The sequence below is a fragment of the Catharus ustulatus genome, chromosome 1 (genome assembly GCF_009819885.2).
Source record: "Catharus ustulatus isolate bCatUst1 chromosome 1, bCatUst1.pri.v2, whole genome shotgun sequence".
In the NCBI taxonomy this organism is placed as follows: Eukaryota; Metazoa; Chordata; class Aves; order Passeriformes; family Turdidae; genus Catharus; species Catharus ustulatus.
The window spans coordinates 164,532,891-164,555,661 of NC_046221.1; the positions used below are offsets into that span (position 1 = coordinate 164,532,891).

Here is a 22,771-nt window from a genome sequence, read left to right on the forward strand (position 1 = left end):
TGTCAATCACCGCCAAGCTAGCAGTTCATTGGCTAAACCCAACGTCAGTCAGCCCAAATCCCACGGCCCCGCCCACCGCGGGGGCGCTCGGCGCTCTGATTGGCTGGCGCGGACAAAGACGGGGGGAGCGGCTGTCAATCACCGCGGGGGCGGGGCGGGGGGGCGTGGCCTTGGGCGTGGCCACGGCGGAACTCTCCTCCCGCGGAACCCCCGCGCGCGGGGCCGCGTTTCCCGGCGCTCCCCCGGAACGGCGTCTTTGGCGGCCGGACCGCGCGGGCGGGAGGCCGGAAGTGGCGGGGTCGCCATGGCGGCGCCCGGAGCGCCCGGGCCGGGCCCGGCAGCCGCGCCCCCCACGGTGCTGATGGCGGCCCGCGCCGAGCTGGCCGCGCCCTGCCGCCTCCTGCCCGCCGCCGGCGCCGCGCTCCGCCTGCAGCTCAGCGTGCAACCGGGAGCCGACGGCCGGCGCCGCTTCCGCCTGGGCCTGCGGCTGCCGGAGGCGGGGGGCGGCGCGGTGAGGGGAAGGGGAAGGGGAGGGGGGCTGGGGAGGGGCCCGCGGGGTCGCCCCGGGGCTCGGGGGCTGGGAGGGGAGGGGGACGGGGCGGAGCCTCCCCGGAGCCGCTCCCGGGGGAGTGGCGGAGTTTTGGGGGGGCGCGACCCCCGGGGTTGTCCCCTCGGGGGGGTCCCGGGAGGTTTGGAGGGGACGGGATCGCCATTAGGGATCGGGCTGTGTCACCCCGGCCAGGGACAGGGATGGGGACAAGGATGGGGACACGTCCGAGAGGGGCTCAGGGCACCCCGAGAGTGACCAAGGGACCCCAAAGGTGTCCCAAGGGTGACCAGGAGCCCCCAAGGGTGACCAGGGGACCCCAGTGGGCCGGGGGCTGTTCTGAGCTTGTGGGGACACTGAGGTGACCCCGCTGGTGTTCTCTGTCCCCATCCCTGTCCCCTGTCCCCATTCCTGTCCCATCCCTGTCCCCCTGTCTCCGTCCCTGTCCCCATGTCCTCATCCCTGTACCATCCCTGTCCACTGTCCCCATCCCTGTCCCCATCCCTGTCCCCTGTCCCCATCCCTGTCCCCATTCCTGTCCTGTCCCTTGTCCCCCTGTCCCCCTCCCTGTCCTCATGTCCCTATATCCCCATCCCTGTCCCATGTCCCCCTGTCCCGTGTCCCCTGTCCCATCCCTGTCCCTGTCCCCATCCCTGTCCCCGCAGCCCCTGGCCGAGTTTGACCTGCGGGACGTTTCCTACCGCGTGTGCGGCCCCACGAGCCACGAGCTGCAGCTGCCACCCGCGGGGACAGCGGGGACAGCGGGGACAGCAGGGACAGAGGGCACGGTGGCGCTGCGGTTCCCCGAGGAGCGCGAGGCACAGCAGTGGTGGACAGTGCTGAGCAGCTCCCTCAGGGAGGCACGGAGAGGTGGGGACACGGGGGACATTGGGGACATGGGGACATTGGGGACACTGGGGACACTGGGGACATTGGGGACACGGGGGACATTGGGGACATTGGGGACATTGGGGACACTGGGACATTGGGGACATGGGGACATTGGGGACATGGGGACATGGGGACACGGTGCTGTGCAGCTCCCTCAGGGAGGCTCGGAGAGGTGGGGACATTGGGGACACTGGGACACTGGGACATTGGGGACACTGGGACATTGGGGATATTGGGACATTGGGGACACTGGGGACATTGGGGACATGGGGACACGGTGCTGAGCAGCTCCCTCAGGGAGGCACGGAGAGGTGGGACAGGGACATGGGGACATGGGGACAATGGGGACACAGGGATATTGGGGACACTGGGGACATTGGGGACACTGGGACAATGGGGACACTGGGATATTGGGGACATTGGGACGATGGGGACACTGGGACATTGAGGACATGGGGACATTGGGGACAGGCACAGGGACATGGGGACACTGGGACATGGAGACATGGGGACAGGGATGGGGACATTGGGGACAGGGCTGGGGACATGGGGACATTGGGGACACGGTGCTGAGCAGCTCCCTCAGGGAGGCTCGGAGAGGTGGGGACATTGGGGACAATGGGGACATTGGGGACATGGGGACATTGGGGACATTGGGGACATGGGGACATTGGGGACACCGGGGATATTGGGGACCATGGGGACATTGGGGATATTGGGACATTGGGGACACTGGGGACATGGGGACAGGGACATGGGGACACTGGGACAATGGGGACATTGGGGACACTGGGGACAGGGACATGGGGACATGGGGACACGGTGCTGAGCAGCTCCCTCAGGGAGGCACAGAGAGGTGGGACAGGGACATGGGGACATTGGGGACATTGGGGACATGGGGACATTGGGACAATGGGGACACTGGGACATTGGGGACAGGGCTGGGGACAGTGACACAGGGCTGGGGACAGTGGCACAGGGACAGTGACACAGGGACAGTGACACAGGGCTGGGACAGGGTTGGGGACAGTGACACAGGGCTGGGGACAGTGACACAGGGATGGGACAGTGACACGGGGCTGGGGACAGTGACACAGGGCTGGGGACAGTGACACAGGGATGGGACAGTGACACAGGGACAGTGACACAGGGCTGGGACAGTGACACAGGGCTGGGGACAGTGACACAGGGATGGGACAGTGACACGGGGCTGGGGACAAGGACACGGGGCTGGGGACAGTGACATGGGGACAGGGCTGGTGACATCAGTGCCAGCAGTGCCAGCCCCGTCCCCACTGTCCCCCCCCAGCCCCCGAGGGTGACACAGGGACATCGCCGGTGCCACCCCCCGAGGATCCCGAGCAGGACACGGAGCAGGCGCAGATCCTGGAGCTGGCCCAGACAGGTACCCTGTCCCCATGTCCCCAAGTGCCACCTCTGCAGGGATGGGGGGGGGACACTCCCTGACATCCCCCTGGGTGTCACCTCCTGTCCCCAGTGTCCCCCTGAGCTGAGACAGGCAGCTGTGGGTGCCACCCCTGGTGTCCCCAGGTCCCCATTCCCTCTCTGGGGTGTCACTTGGTGCCACCCCCAGTGTTCCCCATCACGTCCCCAGTGTCCCCTGGGCTGAGCCAGGTGGCTGTGGGTGCCACTCCCCTGGTGTCCCCAGTGTCCCCATGTCCCCATTCCCACCTTGAGGATCTCTGAGTGCCACCCCTGGTGTCCCCCCAGTGTCCCCATTTCCTCTCTGGGTGTCTGGGTGCCACCCCTGGTGTCACCTGGTGTCCCCATTCCCATCCCAGCAGTCTCTGGGTGCCATCACTGGTATCCCCAGTGTCCCCACTCCCACCCTGGGGGCTGTGGGTGCCACCCCTGGTGTCCCCTGTGTCCCTGGGCTGAGCCAGGCGGCTGTGGGTGCCACCCCTGGTGTCCCCGGGCTGAGCCAGGCGGCTGTGGGTGCCACCCCTGGTGTCCCCTGTGTCCCTGGGCTGAGCCAGGCGGCTGTGGGTGCCACCCCTGGTGTCCCCTGTGTCCCTGGGCTGAGCCAGGCGGCTGTGGGTGCCACCCCTGGTGTCCCCAATGTCCCCATTCCCTCTCTGGGGTGTCACTGGGTGCCATCTCTGGTGTCCCCAGTGTCCCCATTCCCTCTCTGGGGTGTCACTGGGTGCCACCCCCAGTGTCCCCTGGTGTCCCCAGAGCAGCTGGCACTGTCCCTGTCCCAGGCCATTGCCCTTGGGGACACAGTGTGTGTGTGTGTGTCTGTGTGTCCCCATGTCCCTGACGGTGTCCCCCTGTCCCCAGAGGAGCTGGCACTGTCCCTGTCCCAGGCCATTGCCCTTGGGGACACAGTGTGTGTGTGTGTGTGTGTGTCTGTGTGTCCCTGACGGTGTCCCTTGGTGTCCCCAGAGGAGCTGGCACTGTCCCTGTCCCGGGCCATCTCCCAGGGTGACACGGTGTGTGCGGCACGGATGGCGGTGGCACTGGCACGGCGACAGGCAGAGCTGAGCGTGAGCCTGAGGGACAGCGAGGGCGGGGCCGACATCAGGTCAGTGACAGCGACACTGCCGGTGACACCGGTGACACTGCCACCAGTGACACTGACACTGCCACCAGTGACACTGACACTGCCACCAGTGACACCGACACTGCCACCGGTGACACCGACACTGGCACCAGTGACACTGCCACCAGTGACACCGACACTGCCACCTGTGACACTGACACTGGCACCTGTGACACTGACACTGCCACCAGTGACACTGACACTGCCACCTGTGACACTCCCAGTATGGACTGGGACACTGACACTGCCACCAGTGACACTGACACTGCCACCTGTGACACTGACACTGCCACCAGTGACACTGACACCAGTGACACTGCCACCACTGACAGCGACACTGCCACCAGTGACACTCCCAGTATGGACTGGGACACTGACACTGCCACCAGTGACACTCCCAGTATGGACTGGGACACTCCCAGTGCCACCAGTGTGGACTGGGACACTCCCATTATGGAGTGGGACACTTCCAGTGCCACCAGTGACACTCCCAGTGCCACCAGTATGGACTGGGACACAGCCCAGTGCCACCAGCATGGACTGGGACATTCCCAGTGCCACCAGCATGGACTGGGACATTCCCAGTATGGACTGGGACACTGCCAGCGCCACCAGTATGGACTGGGACACTCCCAGTATGGACTGGGACACTGCCAGCGCCACCAGTATGGACTGGGACACTCCCAGTATGGCCTGGGACATTCCCAGTGTGCCCAGTATGGACTGGGACACAACCCGGTATGGACTGGGACACAGCCCAGTGTGACCAGTATGGGCTGGGTCACTCCCAGTATGGACTGGGACACATCCCAGTATGGACTGGGACACTGCCAGTATGGCCTGGGACATTCCCAGTGTGACCAGTATGGACTGGGACACTCCCAGTATGGCCTGGGACATTCCCAGTGTGACCAGTATGGACTGGGACACTCCCAGTATGAACTGTGTCACATCCCAGTGTGCCCAGTATGGACTGGGACACAACCCGGTATGGACTGGGACACAGCCCAGTGTGACCAGTATGGGCTGGGTCACTCCCAGTATGGACTGGGACACATCCCAGTATGGACTGGGACACTGCCAGTATGGACTGGGACACAGCCCAGTGCCACCAGTATGGACTGGGACACAGCCCAGTGCCACCAGTATGGACTGGGACACATCCCAGTATGGACTGGGACACTCCCAGTGCCACCAGTGTGGACTGGGTCACTCCCAGTATGGACTGGGACACTCCCAGTGCCACCAGTATGGACTGGGACACTCCCAGTATGGACTGGGACACTGCCAGTGCCACCAGTATGAACTGGGACACTCCCAGTATGGACTGGGACACTCCCAGTGCCACCAGTATGGACTGGGACACTCCCAGTATGGACTGGGACACTCCCAGTGCCACCAGCATGGACTGGGACACTCCCAGTATGGACTGGGACACTCCCAGTGCCACCAGGGACACTCCCAGTGTGACCAGTATGGACTGGGACACTCCCAGTATGGACTGGGACACTGCCAGTGCCACCAGGATGGACTGGGACACATCCCAGTATGGACTGGGACACTCCCAGTGCCACCAGTGACACTCCCAGTGCCACCAGTATAGACTGGGACACTGCCCAGTGTGACCAGTATGGACTGGGACACATCCCAGTATGAACTGTGTCACATCCCAGTGTTCCCAGTCTCATCCCAGTGTTCCCAGTCTCACTCCCACTGTTCCCAGTCTCTCTCCCAGTGTTCCCAGTCTCACTCCCACTGTTCCCAGTCTCACTCCCACTGTTCCCAGTCTCTCTCCCAGTGTTCCCAGTCTCACTCCCACTGTTCCCAGTCTCACTCCCACTGTTCCCAGTCTCATCCCAGTGTTCCCAGTCTCACTCCCAGTGTTCCCAGTCTCACTCCCAGTGTTCCCAGTCTCACTCCCACTGTTCCCAGTCTCACTCCCACTGTTCCCAGTCTCACTCCCACTGTTCCCAGTCTCACTCCCACTGTTCCCAGTCTCATCCCAGTGTTCCCAGTCTCACTCCCACTGTTCCCAGTCTCATCCCAGTATGCCCAGTCTCACTCCCACTGTTCCCAGTCTCACTCCCACTGTTCCCAGTCTCATCCCAGTGTTCCCAGTCTCACTCCCAGTGTTCCCAGTCTCATCCCTGTATGCCCAGTCTCACTCCCACTGTTCCCAGTCTCACTCCCAGTGTTCCCAGTCTCACTCCCAGTGTTCCCAGTCTCACTCCCACTGTTCCCAGTCTCACTCCCACTGTTCCCAGTCTCACTCCCACTGTTCCCAGTCTCATCCCAGTGTTCCCAGTCTCACTCCCACTGTTCCCAGTCTCATCCCAGTGTTCCCAGTCTCATCCCAGTGTTCCCAGTCTCACTCCCAGTGTTCCCAGTCTCATCCCAGTGTTCCCAGTCTCATCCCAGTATGCCCAGTCTCACTCCCAGTGTTCCCAGTCTCACTCCCAGTATGCCCAGTCTCATCCCAGTGTTCCCAGTCTCACTCCCAGTGTTCCCAGTCTCACTCCCAGTGTTCCCAGTCTCATCCCAGCTCTCCCCCCGTTCCCAGCATGCCGGTGTTGGTGGAGGACGCCACGTCCTCAGCCAGCATCACCCTGCGCGTGCAGCCACACCTCACCATCGGCACCCTCAAGGAGCAGGTGGGTCACCTGGGGACAGCTGGGGACAGCTGGGGGTCACCTGGGGACAGCTGGGGTCACCTGGGGACAGCTGGGGTCATTTGGGGCCCCCTGAGGGGATGGGATCACCTGGGGGTCAGGGTCACCTGGGGACAGCTGGGGACAGCTGGGGTCACCTGGGGACGGTTGAAGGGGATGGGGTCACCAGGGTTTGGGATGGGGTCACCTGGGCTCACCTGGAGTCACTGGAGACACTGGGGTCACCTAGGGGTCACTGGGGGTCACCTGGAGGGGGGGATGAGGACACCTGGGGGGGATGGGGTCACCTGGGGTCATCTGTGGTCACCTGGAGGGGATGGGATCACCTGGGATCACCTGGGGACACCTGGGGTCATCTGGAGGGGATGGGGTCACTTGGGGTCACTGGGGGATGTGGGATCCCTTGGCACACCTGGGGGGGATGGGGACACCTGGGGTCACCTGGGCTCTGCCCACAGTGTCCCCAGATCTCCCTCAGGATCTCCCCAGGATCTCCCCCATGATCTCCTCATGATCCCCCAGATCTCCCTGGGATCTCCCCATGATCTTCCCTGGATCCCCCAGGATCTCCCCAGATCTCCCTGGGATCTCCCCATGATCTTCCCTGGATCCCCCAGGATCTCTCCCCAGATCTCCCTGGGACCTTCTCCAGGATCTCCCTCAGGATCTCCTGGGATCTCTCCCATGATCTCCCCAGATCTTTCCCAGGAAGCCCCCAGGATCTCCCCGATCCCCCAGATCTCCCAGGCTGTCCCCTGAGATCTCCTCAGGATCTCCGCAGGCTCTGCCAGGATTTCTCATGATCTGTCCTGTGGGATCTCCCAGGCTGCATCCCTGGATCTCCCCAGATCTCCTGGGATCCCCCACAATCTCCCCCGGATCTCCCCCAGGATCTCTCTCAGGATCTCCCCAGGCTCTCCCTGATCCCCCAGGATTTCCCCAGGATCTCCCAGGCTCTCCCCAGGATATTCCCCACGATGCCCCCAAGATCTCCCCAAGCTCTCCCCTGGGATCTCCTTAGGATCTCCCCAGCTCTCCCCAAGCTCTACCACAGGATCTCCCAGGATCCCCCCAGGCTCTCCCTGGGATCTCCTCAGGATCTCCCTCAGATCTCCCCCAGAATCTCTCTCAGGATCTCCCCAGGCTCTCCCTGATCTCCTGGGAACTCTCCCTGGCTCTTCCCAGGATCTCCCAGGCACTCCCTGGGATCTCCCCAGATCTCCCCAGGCTCTCCCAGGCTCTCCCTGGGATCTCCTCCAGATCTGGGATCCCCTGGATCACCCCAGGCTCTTCCCCAGGGATCTCTCAGGGATCTCCTCCAGATCTGGGACCCCCAGGCTTCCCCAGGGCTCTCCCCCAGGGCTCTCTCAGGGATCTCTCAGGGCTCTCTCAGGGATCTCTCAGGGATCTCTCAGGGATCTCCCAGGGATCTCTCAGGGCTCTCTCAGGGATCTCTCAGGGCTCTCTCAGGGCTCTCTCAGGGATCTCTCAGGGATCTCCCAGGGATCTCTCAGGGATCTCTCAGGGATCTCTCAGGGCTCTCTCAGGGATCTCTCAGGGCTCCCCCAGGCTCTCTCAGGGCTCTCTCAGGGATCTCTCAGGGCTCTCTCAGGGCTCCCCCAGTCTCTCTCAGGGATCTCCCCCAGTCTCCCCCAGTCTCTCTCAGGTCTCACCCCGATCCCCCTCCCCCAGGTGTTCCATGAGTACGGGTTCCACCCGCTGGCACAGCGCTGGATCATCGGGCAGAGCCTGTGCCAGGACGGCCGCAGCCTGGGCTCCTACGGCATCCGCCGCGCCGGGGACCCCGCCTTCCTCTTCCTGCTGTCGGCGCGGGCCGCGGGGCTGGGCCCCGAGCAGTACCGGGAGCTGCAGGCGCAGGGGCTGCTCAGAGCCACGGGGCTCGGCTCAGGTACGGCTTCTTCATCATCTTCATCATCTTCATCATCATAGTGCTGTTAGTGCTGCTGCTGCTGCTGCTCCTTCCTCTGCTTCTGCTCCTGTTCCTGTTCCTGGCCCCGAGCAGTACCGGGAGCTGCAGGCGCAGGGGCTGCTCAGGGCCACGGGGCACGGCTCAGGTACGGCTTCATCATCATCATCTTCATCATCATCATACTGCTGTTAGTGCTACTGCTAGTGCTGCTGCTTCTGCTCCTTCCCCTGCTCCTGTTCCTGGCCCCGAGCAGTACCGGGAGCTGCAGGCACAGGGGCTGCTCAGAGCCACGGGGCTCGGCTCAGGTACGGCTTCATCATCATCATCATCATCATCATCATAGTGCTGTTAGTGCTGCTGCTCCTTCCTCTGCTTCTGCTTCTGCTCCTGTCCCTGGTCCCGAGCAGTACCGGGAGCTGCAGGCGCAGGGGCTGCTCAGGGCCACGGGGCTCGGCTCAGGTACGGCTTCTTCATCATCATCATCATCATCATCATCATCATCATACTGCTGTTAGTGCTACTGCTTCCTGCTCCTTCCTCTGCTTCTGCTCCTGCTCCTGTTCCTGGGCCCCGAGCAGTACCGGGAGCTGCAGGCGCAGGGGCTGCTCAGAGCCACGGGGCTTGGCTCAGGTATGGCATCTTCATCATCATCATCCTCATCATCATCATCATCATCATACTGCTACTGCTAGTGCTGCTGCTGCTCCTCCTCATCCTCCCCTGCTCCTGTTCCTGGCCCCGAGCAGTGCCGGGAGCTGCAGGCGCAGGGGCTGGGGCAGTTATGGCTTCATCAGCCTCATCATCATCTTCATCATCATTATCCTGCTCCTCCTCCTTGTCCTGTTCCTGTTCCTGCTCTTTCCCCACCTGGCACAGGTGCAGCTTCATCATCCTCATCTTCATCATCCTCATCATCATCCTGCTGCTGCTCCTGCTCCTTCCTCCTCTTCCTCATCCTGTTCCTTCCTCCTCTTCCTCATCCTGTTCCTTCCTCATCATCCTCATCCTGTTCCTTCCTCACCATCCTCATCCTGCTGCCTCATTCTGCTCCTTGTCCTACTCCTGCTCGTTCCTCACCTGGCACAGGTGCAGCTTCATCATCCTCATCTTCATCATCCTCATCATCATCCTGCTGCTGCTCCTGCTCCTTCCTCCTCATCTTCATCCTGCTCCTTCCTCCTCATCCTCATCCTGTTCCTTCCTCATCATCTTCATCCTGCTCCTTCCTCATCATCTTCATCCTGCTCCTTCCTCCTCATCCTCATCCTGCTCCTTCCTCCTCATCCTCATCCTGCTCCTTCCTCCTCATCCTCATCCTGTTCCTTCCTCATCATCCTCATCCTGCTCCTTCCTCATCATCCTCATCCTGTTCCTTCCTCATCATCCTCATCCTGCTGCTCCCTCCTCATCCTCATCCTGCTGCTCTTCCTCCTTCCTGCTCCTCCTGTTCTCCCCTCACCTGGCACAGGTACAGGGAGAGCCTTGGGGTCCTTGTCCTGCTCCTTCCTCATCCTGTTCCTTCCTCCTCATCACCCTCACACACTTCCTGCTCGTTTTTCATCATCCTGCTCCTTCTTCATCATCCTCATCCTGCTCCTTCATCATCCTCATCCTGCTCCTGCTCCTTCATCATCCTCATCCTGCTCCTGCTCCTTCATCATCATCCTCATCCTGCTCCTGCTCCTTCCTCATCCTGTTCCTTCCTCCTCATCACCCTCACACGCTTCCTGCTCATTTTTCATCATCCTGCTCCTTCGTCATCCTCATCATCCTCATCCTGCTCCTTCATCATCCTCATCCTGCTCCTGCTCCTTCATCATCCTTATCCTCATCCTGTTCCTTCCTCATCCTGTTCCTTCCCCCTCATCACCCTACACGCTTCCTGCTCATTTTCCATCATCCTGCTCCTTCTTCATCCTCCTCCTGCTCCTGCTCCTTCATCATCCTCATCATCCTCATCCTGCTCCTGCTCCTTCTTCCTCCTCCTCCTCCTCCTCCATCCCCGCCACCCCCTCCATGCTGATGCCAGCCCCGTGTCCCCGTGTCCCCAGGCGGTGTCCCCGAGCCCCTGGAGCAGATGGACATGGGGGACGCTGGGGACACCGGGGACATCCGGGATCGCCTGGACTCGCTGCAGCTCTGGGACAGCGCCGGGGCCCCGCCCACGGTCCCCGAGCCCCGCCCACCCTCACCTGAGCAGGTACGGGGTGGGGGGGAGGTTCTGCCCTCATCCCAAATCCTGATCCCAAACCGTGATCCTGATCCCAAACCCTGATCCCTGATCCCAGTCCCTGATCCTGATCCCTATCCCTGATCCCAATCCCTGATCCTGATCCCAAACCCTGATCACGATCCTAATCACTGATCCTGATCCCAAACCTTGATCCTGGTCCCAAATCCTGATCCCAAATCCTGATCCCAAATCCTGATCCTGATCCCAAACCGTGATCCTGATCCTGGTCCCAATCTCAAACCTTGATCCTGATCCCTATCCCTGATCCCAGATCCTGATCCCTGATCCCAAATCCTGATCCCAAACCCTGATCTTGATCCCAATCCTTGATCCCAAATCCTGATCCCTGATCCCAAATCTTGATCCCAAACCCTATTCTTGATCCCAAACCCTGATCCCAGTCTCTGATCCTGATCCCAAACCCTGATCCTGATCCCAAATCCTGATCCTGATCCCTATCCCTGATCCCAGATCCTGATCCCAAACCCTGATCCTGATCCCTATCCCTGATCCCAAACCCTGATCCTGATCCCAAACCTCGATATTGATCCCTGATCCCAAACCCTGATCCTGACCCCTGATCCTGATCCCAATCCCTGATCCCAAATCCTGATCCTGATCCCAAACTCTGATCCCAATCCCTGATCCCAAACCCTGATCCTGATCCCAATCCCTGATCCCAATCCTTGATCCTGGTGCTAATCCCGATCCTGATCCCAAATCTCGATACTGATCCTGATCCCAATCCCTGATCCTGATCCCAAACCTCGATATTGATCCCTGATCCTGATCCCAAACCCTGATCCCAATCCCTGATCCTGATCCCAAACCCTGATCCTGATCCCAATCAGGTGTGGGGTGGGGAGGGGGTCCCAGCCCATTCCCAGAGTTCTGGGGGCATCCTGCCTCATCCCAGATCCCAGATCCCATTCCTGATGTGCCAGGGCAGCCACTGCCCTCAGCCCCATTCCCTGCAGAATTCCTGTTCCAGGAGGGCTGGGGCCATTCCTGTCCCCATTTCCATCTCATTCCCATTCCCATTTCATTTTCACTCCAATTCCCATTCCCATTCCTGTAACACCTCCCCATTCCCATTCCTGTCCCCATTCCCATCCCATTTCCACTCCAATTCCCATTCCCATTCCTGTAACACCTCCCCATTCCCATCCCATTCCCACTCCAGTTCCCAATCCCATTCCTGTCTCCGTTCCCATTCCCATTCCCATAACACCTCCCCATTCCCATTCCTGTCCCCATTCCCATCCCCATTCCCATCCCATTTCCACTCCAATTCCCATTCCTATCCCCAATCCCATCCATTCCTGTCCCCATCCCCATTCCCACTCCAATTCCCATTCCTATCCCCAATCCCATTCCATTCCTGTCCTCATTCCTTTCCCCATTCCCCATTCCCATCCCATCCCCATTCCATTTCCACCCCAATTCCCACCCTCAATCCCATTCCATTCCTGTCCCCATTCCCATCCCATTCCCATTCCTGTAACACCTCCCCATTCCCAATCCCATTCGTGTCCCCATTCCCATCCCATTTCCACCCCAATTCCCATTTCCATCCCCAGCCCCATTCCATTCCTGTCCCCATTCCCATCCCATCCCCATTCCCATCCCATTTCCACTCCAATTCCCAGCCCCAATCCCATTCCTGTTCTCATTCCCACTCCCATCCCATTCCCATTCCATTTCCACTCCAATTCCCATTCCTATCCCCAATCCCATTCCATTCCTGTCCCCATTCCCATCCCATTCCCATTCCTGTAACACCTCCCCATTCCCAATCCCATTTCCATCCCAATTCCCATCCCCATCCCCAATCCCATTCCATTCCTGTCGCCATTCCCATCCCATTCCCACCCCATTTCCACTCCAATTCCCAATCCCATTCCCATCCCCAATCCCATTCCCATTCCTGTCCCCATTCCCATCCCATCCCCATTCCCATCCCATTTCCACTCCAATTCCCAATCCCATTCCTGTCCCCATTCCCGTAACACCTCCCCATTCCCAATCCCATCCCATTCCTGTCCCTATTCCCATTCCCATTCCCATTCCCATCCCATTCTCATCCCATTTCCACTCCAATTCCCATCCCCATCCCCAATCCCATTCCATTCCCATTCCTGTTCTCACTCCCATTCCCACTCCCATCCTGTTCCCAGTCCCATTCCCATTCCTTATCCCCTTATCCCATTAACCCCATTAACCCATTAATTAACCCCATTAACTAACCCCATTAATTAACCCCATTAATTATCCCAGTGTGGCTGGGCGTGCCCCCGGTGCACGTTCCTGAACAAGCCCACCTGCCCCGGCTGTGAGATGTGCCCTGACCCCATTAATTAATCCCATTAATTAACCCCATTAATTAACCCCATTAATTAACCCCGTTAACCGTTCCCAGTGTGGCTGGGCGTGCCCCCGGTGCACGTTCCTGAACAAGCCCACCCGCCCCGGCTGTGAGATGTGCCCTGACCCCATTAACCCCATTAACCCCATTAACCCATTAATTAACCCCATTAATTAACCCCATTAATCAATCCCACCGTTCCCAGTGTGGCTGGGCGTGCCCCCGGTGCACGTTCCTGAACAAGCCCACCCGCCCCGGCTGTGAGATGTGCCCTGACCCCATTAACCCCATTAACCCCATTAATCAATCCCATTAATTAACCCCATTAATTCACCCCGTTAATCAATCCCAGTGTGGCTGGGCGTGCCCCCGGTGCACGTTCCTGAACAAGCCCACCCGCCCCGGCTGTGAGATGTGCCCTGACCCCATTAACCCCAGTGACCCCGTTAATTAACCCCGTTAATCAATCCCAGTGTGGCTGGGCGTGCCCCCGGTGCACGTTCCTGAACAAGCCCACCCACCCTGGCTGTGAGATGTGCCCTGACCCCATTAACCCCATTAACCCCATTAACCCCATTAATTAACCCCATTAATTAACCCCATTAATTAACCCCGTTAACCGTTCCCAGTGTGGCTGGGCGTGCCCCCGGTGCACGTTCCTGAACAAGCCCACCCGCCCCGGCTGTGAGATGTGCAGCTCCCCCCGGCCCGAGGGGTACCGGGTCCCCGGGGGGCACCGCCCCGACCCCGCCGAGCTGCAGCGCCTGCAGCGGGAGCAGGACGGCACCCGACAGTGCCAGCAGGTAAAGGGTTAATGGGATTTGTGGGGTTAATGGGATTTATGGGGTTTGTGGGGTTAATGGGGTCACTGGGGTCACTGGGCACCGCCCCGACCCCGCCGAGCTGCAGCGCCTGCAGCGGGAGCAGGACGGGACCCGACAGTGCCAGCAGGTACAGGGTTAATGGGGTTAATGGGATTTATGGGGTTAATGGGGTTAATGGGGTCACTGGGGTCACTGGGCACCGCCCCGACCCCGCCGGGCTGCAGCGGGAGCAGGACGGCACCCGACAGTGCCAGCAGGTACAGGGTGTGTGGGATTTGTGGGATTTGTGGGGTTAATGGGGTTTATGGGGTTTGTGGGGTCACTGGGTTTAATGGGGTCACTGGGGTTAATGGGGTCACTGGGGTTAGTGGGGTCACTGGGGTTAATGGGGTTAGTGGGGTCACTGGGGTTAATGGGGTCACTGGGGTTAATGGGGTTAATGGGGTCACTGGGGCTAATGGGGTCACTGGGGTTAATGGGGTCACTGGGGTCACTGGGGTTAATGGGGTCACTGGGGTCACTGGGGTTAATGGGGTCACTGGGGTTAATGGGGTTAATGGGGTCACTGGGGTTAATGGGGTTACTGGGGTCACTGGGGTTAATGGGGTCACTGGGGTCACTGGGGTCACTGGGGTTAATGGGGTCACTGGGGTCACTGGGGTTAATGGGGTCACTGGGGTCACTGGGGTTAGTGGGGTCACTGGGGTCACTGGGGTCACTGGGGTCACTGGGGTCACTGGGGTTAATGGGGTTAATGGGGTCACTGGGGTTAATGGGGTTACTGGGGTCACTGGGGTTAATGGGGTTACTGGGGTCACTGGGGTTACTGGGGTTAATGGGGTCAGTGGGGTCACTGGGGTTAATGGGGTCACTGGGGTAACTGGGGTCACTGGGGTTAATGGGGTCACTGGGGTCACTGGGGTTAATGGGGTTAATGGGGTCACTGGGGTCACTGGGGTTAATGGGGTCACTGGGGTTAATGGGGTCACTGGGGTTAGTGGGGTCACTGGAGTCACTGGGGTTAATGGGGTCACTGGGGTTAATGGGATTTATGGGGTTAATGGGGTTACTGGGGTTAGTGGGGTTAATGGGGTCACTGGGGTTAATGGGGTCACTGGGGTTAGTGGGGTCACTGGGGTCACTGGGGTTAATGGGGTCACTGGGGTTAATGGGGTCACTGGGGTTAGTGGGGTCACTGGGGTTAATGGGGTCACTGGGGTTAATGGGATTTATGGGGTTAATGGGGTCACTGGGGTCACTGGGGTTAATGGGGTCACTGGGGTTAATGGGGTCACTGGGGTTAATGGGGTTAATGGGGTCACTGGGGTTAATGGGGTTAATGGGGTTAATGGGGTCACTGGGGTTAATGGGGTCACTGGGGTTAGTGGGGTCACTGGGGTTAATGGGGTCACTGGGGTTAATGGGATTTATGGGGTTAATGGGGTCACTGGGGTCACTGGGGTCACTGGGGTCACTGGGGTTAATGGGGTCACTGGGGTTAGTGGGGTCACTGGGGTTAATGGGGTCACTGGGGTTAGTGGGGTCACTGGGGTTAATGGGGTCACTGGGGTTAATGGGGTTAATGGGGTTACTGGGGTTAATGGGGTCACTGGGGTTAATGGGGTTAATGGGGTCACTGGGGTTAGTGGGGTCACTGGGGTTAATGGGGTCACTGGGGTTACTGGGGTTACTGGGGTTAGTGGGGTTAATGGGGTTAATGGGGTCACTGGGGTTAATGGGGTTACTGGGGTTACTGGGGTTAGTGGGGTCAGTGGGGTCACTGGGGTTAGTGGGGTCACTGGGGTTACTGGGGTTAATGGGGTCACTGGGGTTAATGGGGTCACTGGGGTTAGTGGGGTCACTGGGGTTAGTGGGGTCACTGGGGTCACTGGTGTTTATGGGTTATTGGGATTTTTGGGGTCAATGGGGTCTCTGGGATTTTTGGGTTTATTGGGATTTTTGGGGTCCCTGGTGTTTATGGGTTATTGGGATTTTTGGGGTCAATGGGGTCTCTGGGATTTTTGGGTTTATTGGTATTTTTGGGGTCACTGGGATTTATGGGTTTATTGGGATTTTTGGGGTCCCTGTGGTCCCTGGTGTTTATGGGTTATTGGGATTTTTGGGGTCCCTGGAGTTTATGGGTTATTGGGATTTTTGGGGTCCCTGGGATTTATGGGTTATTGGGATTTTTGGGGTCCCTGGGATTTATGGGTTATTGGGATTTTTGGGGTCCCTGGGGTCACTGGGATTTTTGGGGTCACTGGGATTTATGGGTTATTGGGGTTTTTGGGGTCCCTGGTGTTTATGGGTTATTGGGGTTTTTGGGGTCCCTGGGGTCACTGGGATTTTTCCCATTCCCACCTGGATCCCAAGGATTCTCTGCAGCATCTCCAGGAGTGAACCCCCCCAAAGTGTCCCCAGAGTGTCCCTGGGAGCCCCCAGAGATTTGGGGACAGCCAGGACACGGCTCAGGGCCTTCCCTTCCTTCGCTTCCCCTCCACTTTTCCCATTATCTGTTTTTTTCCCTATTTTTTCCCATTTTCACAAGTTTTTTTCCTTGGTTTTATCCCATTTCCCCCAGGTTTTTTCCATTTTTCTCATTTTTTTTTCTCATTTTCCCCATTTTCCCCCCATTCCAGGCCCTGGAAGCAGAACACCAGCAGAACTTCCAGCAGCCATTCCCACATTCCATTTCTCACATTTTCCCCATTTTTTCTCTATTTTTTCCCCCATTTTCCCTGGGATTTTTCTCATTTTCCCAGGATTTTTTCCCATTTCCCCCACATTTTTTCCCATTTTCCCTGTTTTTTCCCCCATTTTCCCCGTTTTTTTTTCCATATTCTCATTTTTCCCACGTTCTCATTTTCCCCATATTCCCATTTTCCCCGGTTTTTTTTCTCTGTTTTTTCCCTCCATTTTCCCTGGGATTTTTCCCATTTCCCCAGGATTTTTTCCCTTTTTTTTCCTGTTTTTTCCCCCATTTCCAGGCCCTGGAAGCAGAACACCATCAGAATTTCCAGCAGCCATTCCCACATTCCCACATTCCCATTTTTTTTCTCATTTTTCCCATTTTTCCCATTTTTCCCTGTTTTTTCCCCATTCTCCAGGCCCTGGAAGCGGAGCGCCAGCGGAATTTCCAGCAGCCATTCCCACATTCCCACATTCCCATTTTTTTTCTCATTTTTCCCATTTTTTTCTCATTTTTCCCCATTCCCAGGCCCTGGAAGCGGAGCGCCAGCGGAATTTCCAGCAGCCATTCCCACATTCCCACATTCCCATTTTTTTCTCATTTTTCCCCATTCCCAGGCCCTGGAGGCAGAACGCCAGCGGAATTTCCAGCAGCTGCTGCGGGCGGAGGAGGCGGAGCTGGTGCCGAACCCGGAGCCGCTCGAGTGCGGGATCTGCCTGCAGGGCGTGCCCGCGGGGCGGGGCGTGCTGCTGCGGGACTGCCTGCACAGCTTCTGCCGGTACCGAACCGAGCCGAACCGAACCGGGCTAACAGGGGGGTAACGGGGCCGGGCCGTGCCGGGATCCCTGCAGGGCGTGCCCGCGGGGCGGGGGGTGCTGCTGCGGGACTGCCTGCACAGCTTCTGCCGGTACCGAACCGAGCCGAGCCGAGCCGAACCGGGCTAACGGGGTTAACGGGGTTAACGGGGCCGTGCCGGGATCCCTGCAGGGCGTGCCCGCGGGGCGGGGCGTGCTGCTGCGGGACTGCCTGCACAGCTTCTGCCGGTACCGAACCGAGCCGGGACAGAACCGGGACAGAACCGGGTTAACGGGGCTAACGGGATAACGGGACCCCGCCCTCGGGAGCCCTGGGACCACCCCAGGGACCCCAGCCCCAAATTGCTGTGACCAGTCCCAACATCCCCCAGCCCCAAAGTGACCTCAGTGACCCCCCCAGTGACCCCAGTGATCCCAGTGACCCCCAGTGATCCCAGTGACCCCCAGTGACCCCAGTGACCCCTCACACCATCCCAGTGACCCCAGTGACCCCTCACACCATCCCAGTGACCCAGTGACCCCCAGTGATCCCAGTGACCTCAGTGACCCCAGTGACCCCTCACACCATCCCAGTGACCCCCAGTGTCCCCCTGTCCCAGGGAGTGTCCCCAGTGCTCCCAGTATCCCCAGTAACCGCTGTCCCCTCCCAGGGAATGTCCCCAGTGCTCCCCGTGCTTCCAGTATCCCCAGTATCCCTGTCCCCTGTCCCAGGGAGTGTCCCCAGCACTCCCAGTATCCCCGGTGTCACTGTTCCCAGTGCTCCCAGTATCCCCAGTTACAGTGTCCCTGTCCCCCCAGGGAGTGTCCCCAGTATCCCCAGTATCCCCAGTATCCCTGTCCCCAGTGCTCCCAGCACTCCCAGTATCCCCATATCCCTGTCCCTGTCCCCCCAGGGAGTGTCCCCAGCACTCCCAGTGTCCCCAGTGTCCCTGTCCCTTCCCCCCAGGGAGTGCCTCCGGCAGGTGATCACGTTCAGCGAGGAGCCGGTGGTGGCCTGTCCCTTCCGCGATGTCACCTACGCCTGTGGCAGCCACCTGCAGGAGCGTGAGATCCGCGCGGTGCGTGGGGACAGGGGACACTGGGGACACTGGGGACACGGGGGGGACAGGGACACTGGGGACATGGGGGACATTGGGGACACGGGGACATTGGGGACACGGGGTCACAGCCACCTGCAGGAGCGTGAGATCCGCGCGGTGCGTGGGGACATGGGGACATTGGGACATGGGGGGACATTGGGACATTGGGGACAGGGGATACTGGGGACATTGGAGACAGGGGACATGGGAGGACACTGAGGGGACAGGGGACACTGAGGGGACACAGCCACCTGCAGGAGCGTGAGATCTGCGCGGTGCGTGGGGACAGGGGACACTGGGGACACTGAGGGGACGTTGGGGACACTGGGGACATTGGGGGGGACACTGGGGACATTGGGGACAGGGGACACTGGGGATGACACTGGGGACATTGGGGACAGGGGACACTGGGGATGACACTGGGGACATTGGGACATTGGGGACAGGGGACACTGAGGACATGGGGGGACATGGCGGGGACACTGAGGGGACATTGGGGACCCTGGGGACATTGGGGACAGGGGACACTGGGGACATGGGGGGGACACTGAGGGGACGTTGGGGACACTGGGGACATTGGGGACAGGGGGACATTGGGGGGGACACTGGGGACATTGGGACATTGGAGACAGGAGGACACTGAGGACAGGGTGGGGGACACTGGGGACATTGGGGACATGGGGGAGGTCACAGCCACCACAGGAGGGTGACACCCGCGGGGAGTCCCCAGGGAATGGCAGGGGGGTGACTCGGGGGGTCCCCGTGGGTGGGTGACAGTGACTCAGGGTGTCCCAGGGCCACCTCCCCAGTGATGTCCCCATTGTCACAGCTGCTGTCCCCCGAGGAGCACGCCCGTTTCCTGGCCCTGTCCCCATGTCCCATTGATGTCCCCAATGATGTCCCCTGTGTCCCCAGCTGCTGTCCCCAGAGGAGCACGCCCGGTTCCTGGCCCGCGGGCTGGCCCTGTGTCCCCATTGATGTCCCCATTGATGTCCCCAATGATGTCCCCTCTGTCACAGCTGCTGTCCCCAGAAGAACACGCCCGTTTCCTGGCCCGCGGGCTGGCTCTGTCCCCATTGATGTCCCCTCTGTCCCCTCTGTCACAGCTGCTGTCCCCAGAGGAGCACGCCCGGTTCCTGGCCCGCGGGCTGGCTCTGTGTCCCCAGTGATGATGTCCCCTCTGTCCCCTCTGTCCCCAGCTCCTGTCCCCCGAGGAACACGCCCGTTTCCTGGCTCTGTCCCCATGTCCCCATTAATGTCCCTATTGTCCCCCAGCTCCTGTCCCCAGAGGAGCACGCCCGTTTCCTGGCCCGTGGCCTGGCCCTGTGTCCCCAATGATGTCCCAATGATGTCCCCTCTGTCCCCAGCTGCTGTCCCCAGAGGAACACGCCCGTTTCCTGGCCCGAGGGCTGGCTCTGTGTCCCCATTGATGTCCCCATTGATGTCCCCATTGTCACAGCTCCTGTCCCCGGAGGAACACGCCCGTTTCCTGGCCCGCGGGCTGGCTCTGTGTCCCCATTGATGTCCCCATTGATGTCCCCATTGTCACAGCTGCTGTCCCCAGAGGAACACGCCCGTTTCCTGGCCCGAGGGCTGGCTCTGTGTCCCCAATGATGATGTCCCCTCTGTCCCCAGCTCCTGTCCCCAGAAGAACACGCCCGGTTCCTGGCCCGCGGGCTGGCTCTGTGTCCCCAATGATGATGTCCCCTCTGTCCCCAGCTCCTGTCCCCAGAAGAACACGCCCGGTTCCTGGCCCGCGGGCTGGCTCTCGCCGAGCGCCGCAGCCGGAACAGTTTCCACTGCCGGGGCCGGGACTGCCCGGGCTGGTGTTTCTACGAGGACGCGGTGAACGAGTTCCCGTGCCCGGTGTGCGGGGCGCTCAACTGCCTGCTGTGCAAGGTGAGCGCTCGGGGCTGTCCCCGCGCTGTCCCCGCGCTGTCCCCGCGCTGTCCCCACACTGTCCCCGCTCCCCCAGGCCATCCACGAGGGCCAGAACTGCCGCCAGTACCAGGACGAGCTGCAGCTGCGGGCGCTCAATGACGCGGCGGCGCGGGAGACGCGGGACATGCTGCAGGTGCGGGGGGCTCGGGGGGATTTGGGGAGGGGTCCCGGGGGTCCCCGCCGTGCTGACCCCCCCTCCGTGACCCCTCCGCAGACGCTGGTGCAGCGGGGGGAGGCCATGCACTGCCCCACGTGCCGCATCGTGGTGCAGAAGAAGGACGGGTGCGACTGGATCCGCTGCACCGTGTGCCAGACCGAGATCTGCTGGGTCACCAAGGGGCCGCGCTGGGGGCCGGGGGTGAGGGGGGGGGTCCCGGGGGGGTTTGGGGGGGTCCCGGGGGGGTTTGGGGGGTCCTGGGGGGGTCCTGGGGGGGTCTGGGGGGGGTTCTGAGATGAGGGGGGGGCACCAAGGGCGGCGCTGGGGTGATTGGGGGGGAACTGGGGGGTCCCAGACCCTGGGGAGGGGGCAGGAGGGACCCCAGGGTTGGGGGGGGGGACAGAGGGTGACCCCCAGGGTGGCCCCAGGGTGAGGGAGGGGACACAGAGTGACCACAGGGGGACACTGAATGACCCCAGGGTGAGGGAATGGACACAGGGTGACCCCAGGGTGAGGGAGGGGACACAGAGCGACCCCAGGGTGACCCCAGGGTGGGGTGGGGGGGGACACAGAGTGACCCCCAGGGTGAGGGAAGGGACACAGGGTGACCCCAGGGTGACACAGAGTGACCCTAGAGTGACCCAGGGGGACACACAGTGACCTCAGAGTGACCCCAGGGTGACACAAAGTGACCCCAGGGGGACACACAGTGACCTCAGGGTGACCCCAGGGTGACACAGAGTGACCCCAGGGTGACACAGGGTGACCAGGGGGACACAGAGTGACCCCAGGGTGACCCCGGGGGACACAGAGTGACCCCAGGGTGACCCCAGGGGGACACAGGGGTACACAGGGTGACCCCAGGGTGAGGGAGGGGACACAGAGTGACCTCAGGGTGACCCCAGGGACACAGAGTGACCCCAGGGTGACCAGGGGGACACAGAGTGACCCCAGGGCGACCCCAGGGCGGGCTCCCAGCTGACCCCCGCCCTGTCCCCGCAGGGTCCTGGGGACACCAGCGGTGGCTGTCGCTGCAACGTCAACGGGCAGAGGTGCCACCCCCGGTGCCAGAACTGCCACTGACCCCCCCGGGCCCCCCTGGGGACACCCCCGGGGACACCCCCGGGGACACCGAGGGACGGATGGAGCCGGAGCCGGGCCCGGAGATGCCATGGCCAGTGGGGACAGGGCCAGGATGGACACACGGCCAGAGGGACAAAGGATGGCCACAGGGCCAGAGCCCACGGACACTGGGACAGAGGATGGACAGAGGATGGACACACGGCCAGAGCCCATGGACACAAGGACAGAGGATGGACTCAGGGCCAGAGCCGATGGACAGAGGATGGACACAAGGCCAGAGGATGGACACAAGGCCAGAGGATGGACACAAGGACACAGGATGGACTCAGACTCAGGGCCAGAGCCGATGGACACAAGGCCAGAGGATGGACACAGAATGGACTCAGGGCCAGAGCCGATGGACACTGGGACGGCCTCGGGGCGTGGAGGGCCCGGGGGGGCCAATAAAGGAACTGAGTGTCACCGACTGCCACCGGTGTGGGGACAGACAGAGGGACACCTCTGGCATGGGCACTGGCGTGGGGACAGGGACATGGGGACAGGGACATGGGGACAGCCCAGCATGGCCACTGGCACAGGGACAGGGATGGGGACACAGGGGTCACTCCCAGGATGGGTCAAGGGCAGCTGACCCCAAACGAGACCCCAAAGCCAGCGGGGACCGCGCTGGGGACACGGAACCGGAACCGGCACGGCCGGGCCTGGGCATGGCCTGAGCCACTGACCCTGAGCTGAGCCAGTGACCAGTGTGACCACAGTGTGACCCATGGCCTGAGTCACTGACCCTGAGCTGAGCCACTGACCCATGGTGTGACCACAGTGTGACCCATGGCCTGAGCCACTGACCCCGAGCTGAGCCAGTGACCACAGTGTGACCACAGTGTGACCACAGTGTGACCCATGGCCTGAGCCACTGACCCTGAGCAGAGCCACTGACCACAGTGTGACCACGGTGTGACCACAGTGTGACCCATGGCCTGGGCAT

At 60.9% G+C, this 22,771-nt stretch overlaps 2 protein-coding genes across 2 annotated transcripts in view; one reads left to right on the plus strand and one right to left on the minus strand.

Moving 5' to 3' along the window:
• LOC116994948 (erythroblast NAD(P)(+)--arginine ADP-ribosyltransferase-like) overlaps positions 1-22,771 on the minus strand; it is a 268,873-nt gene that overhangs the window by 37,769 nt on the left and 208,333 nt on the right. The window lies entirely within an intron of this gene.
• Positions 305-22,111, plus strand: LOC116998742 (ranBP-type and C3HC4-type zinc finger-containing protein 1-like). The gene is made up of 16 exons (XM_033064843.1): positions 305-511; positions 1,213-1,417; positions 2,748-2,843; positions 3,845-3,983; positions 6,562-6,652; positions 8,363-8,579; positions 10,652-10,800; positions 13,111-13,165; positions 13,253-13,278; positions 13,828-14,001; positions 17,329-17,489; positions 18,473-18,584; positions 20,325-20,504; positions 20,581-20,679; positions 20,761-20,904; positions 21,706-22,111. The coding sequence occupies exons 1-16, from the start codon at positions 305-307 to the stop codon at positions 21,784-21,786; spliced, it is 2,136 nt and encodes a 711-aa protein (XP_032920734.1). The 3' UTR covers positions 21,787-22,111.

Excerpts from the sequence above, each read along its gene's own strand:
- LOC116998742 (XM_033064843.1), top strand. The coding sequence starts at position 305 with ATGGCGGCGCCCGGAGCGCCCGGGCCGGGCCCGGCAGCCGCGCCCCCC. Across the intron at positions 2,844-3,844 it reads CCTGGAGCTGGCCCAGACAG|AGGAGCTGGCACTGTCCCTG; the intron begins GTACCCTGTCCC and ends TGGTGTCCCCAG. Across the intron at positions 6,653-8,362 it reads TCGGCACCCTCAAGGAGCAG|GTGTTCCATGAGTACGGGTT; the intron begins GTGGGTCACCTG and ends CCCCTCCCCCAG.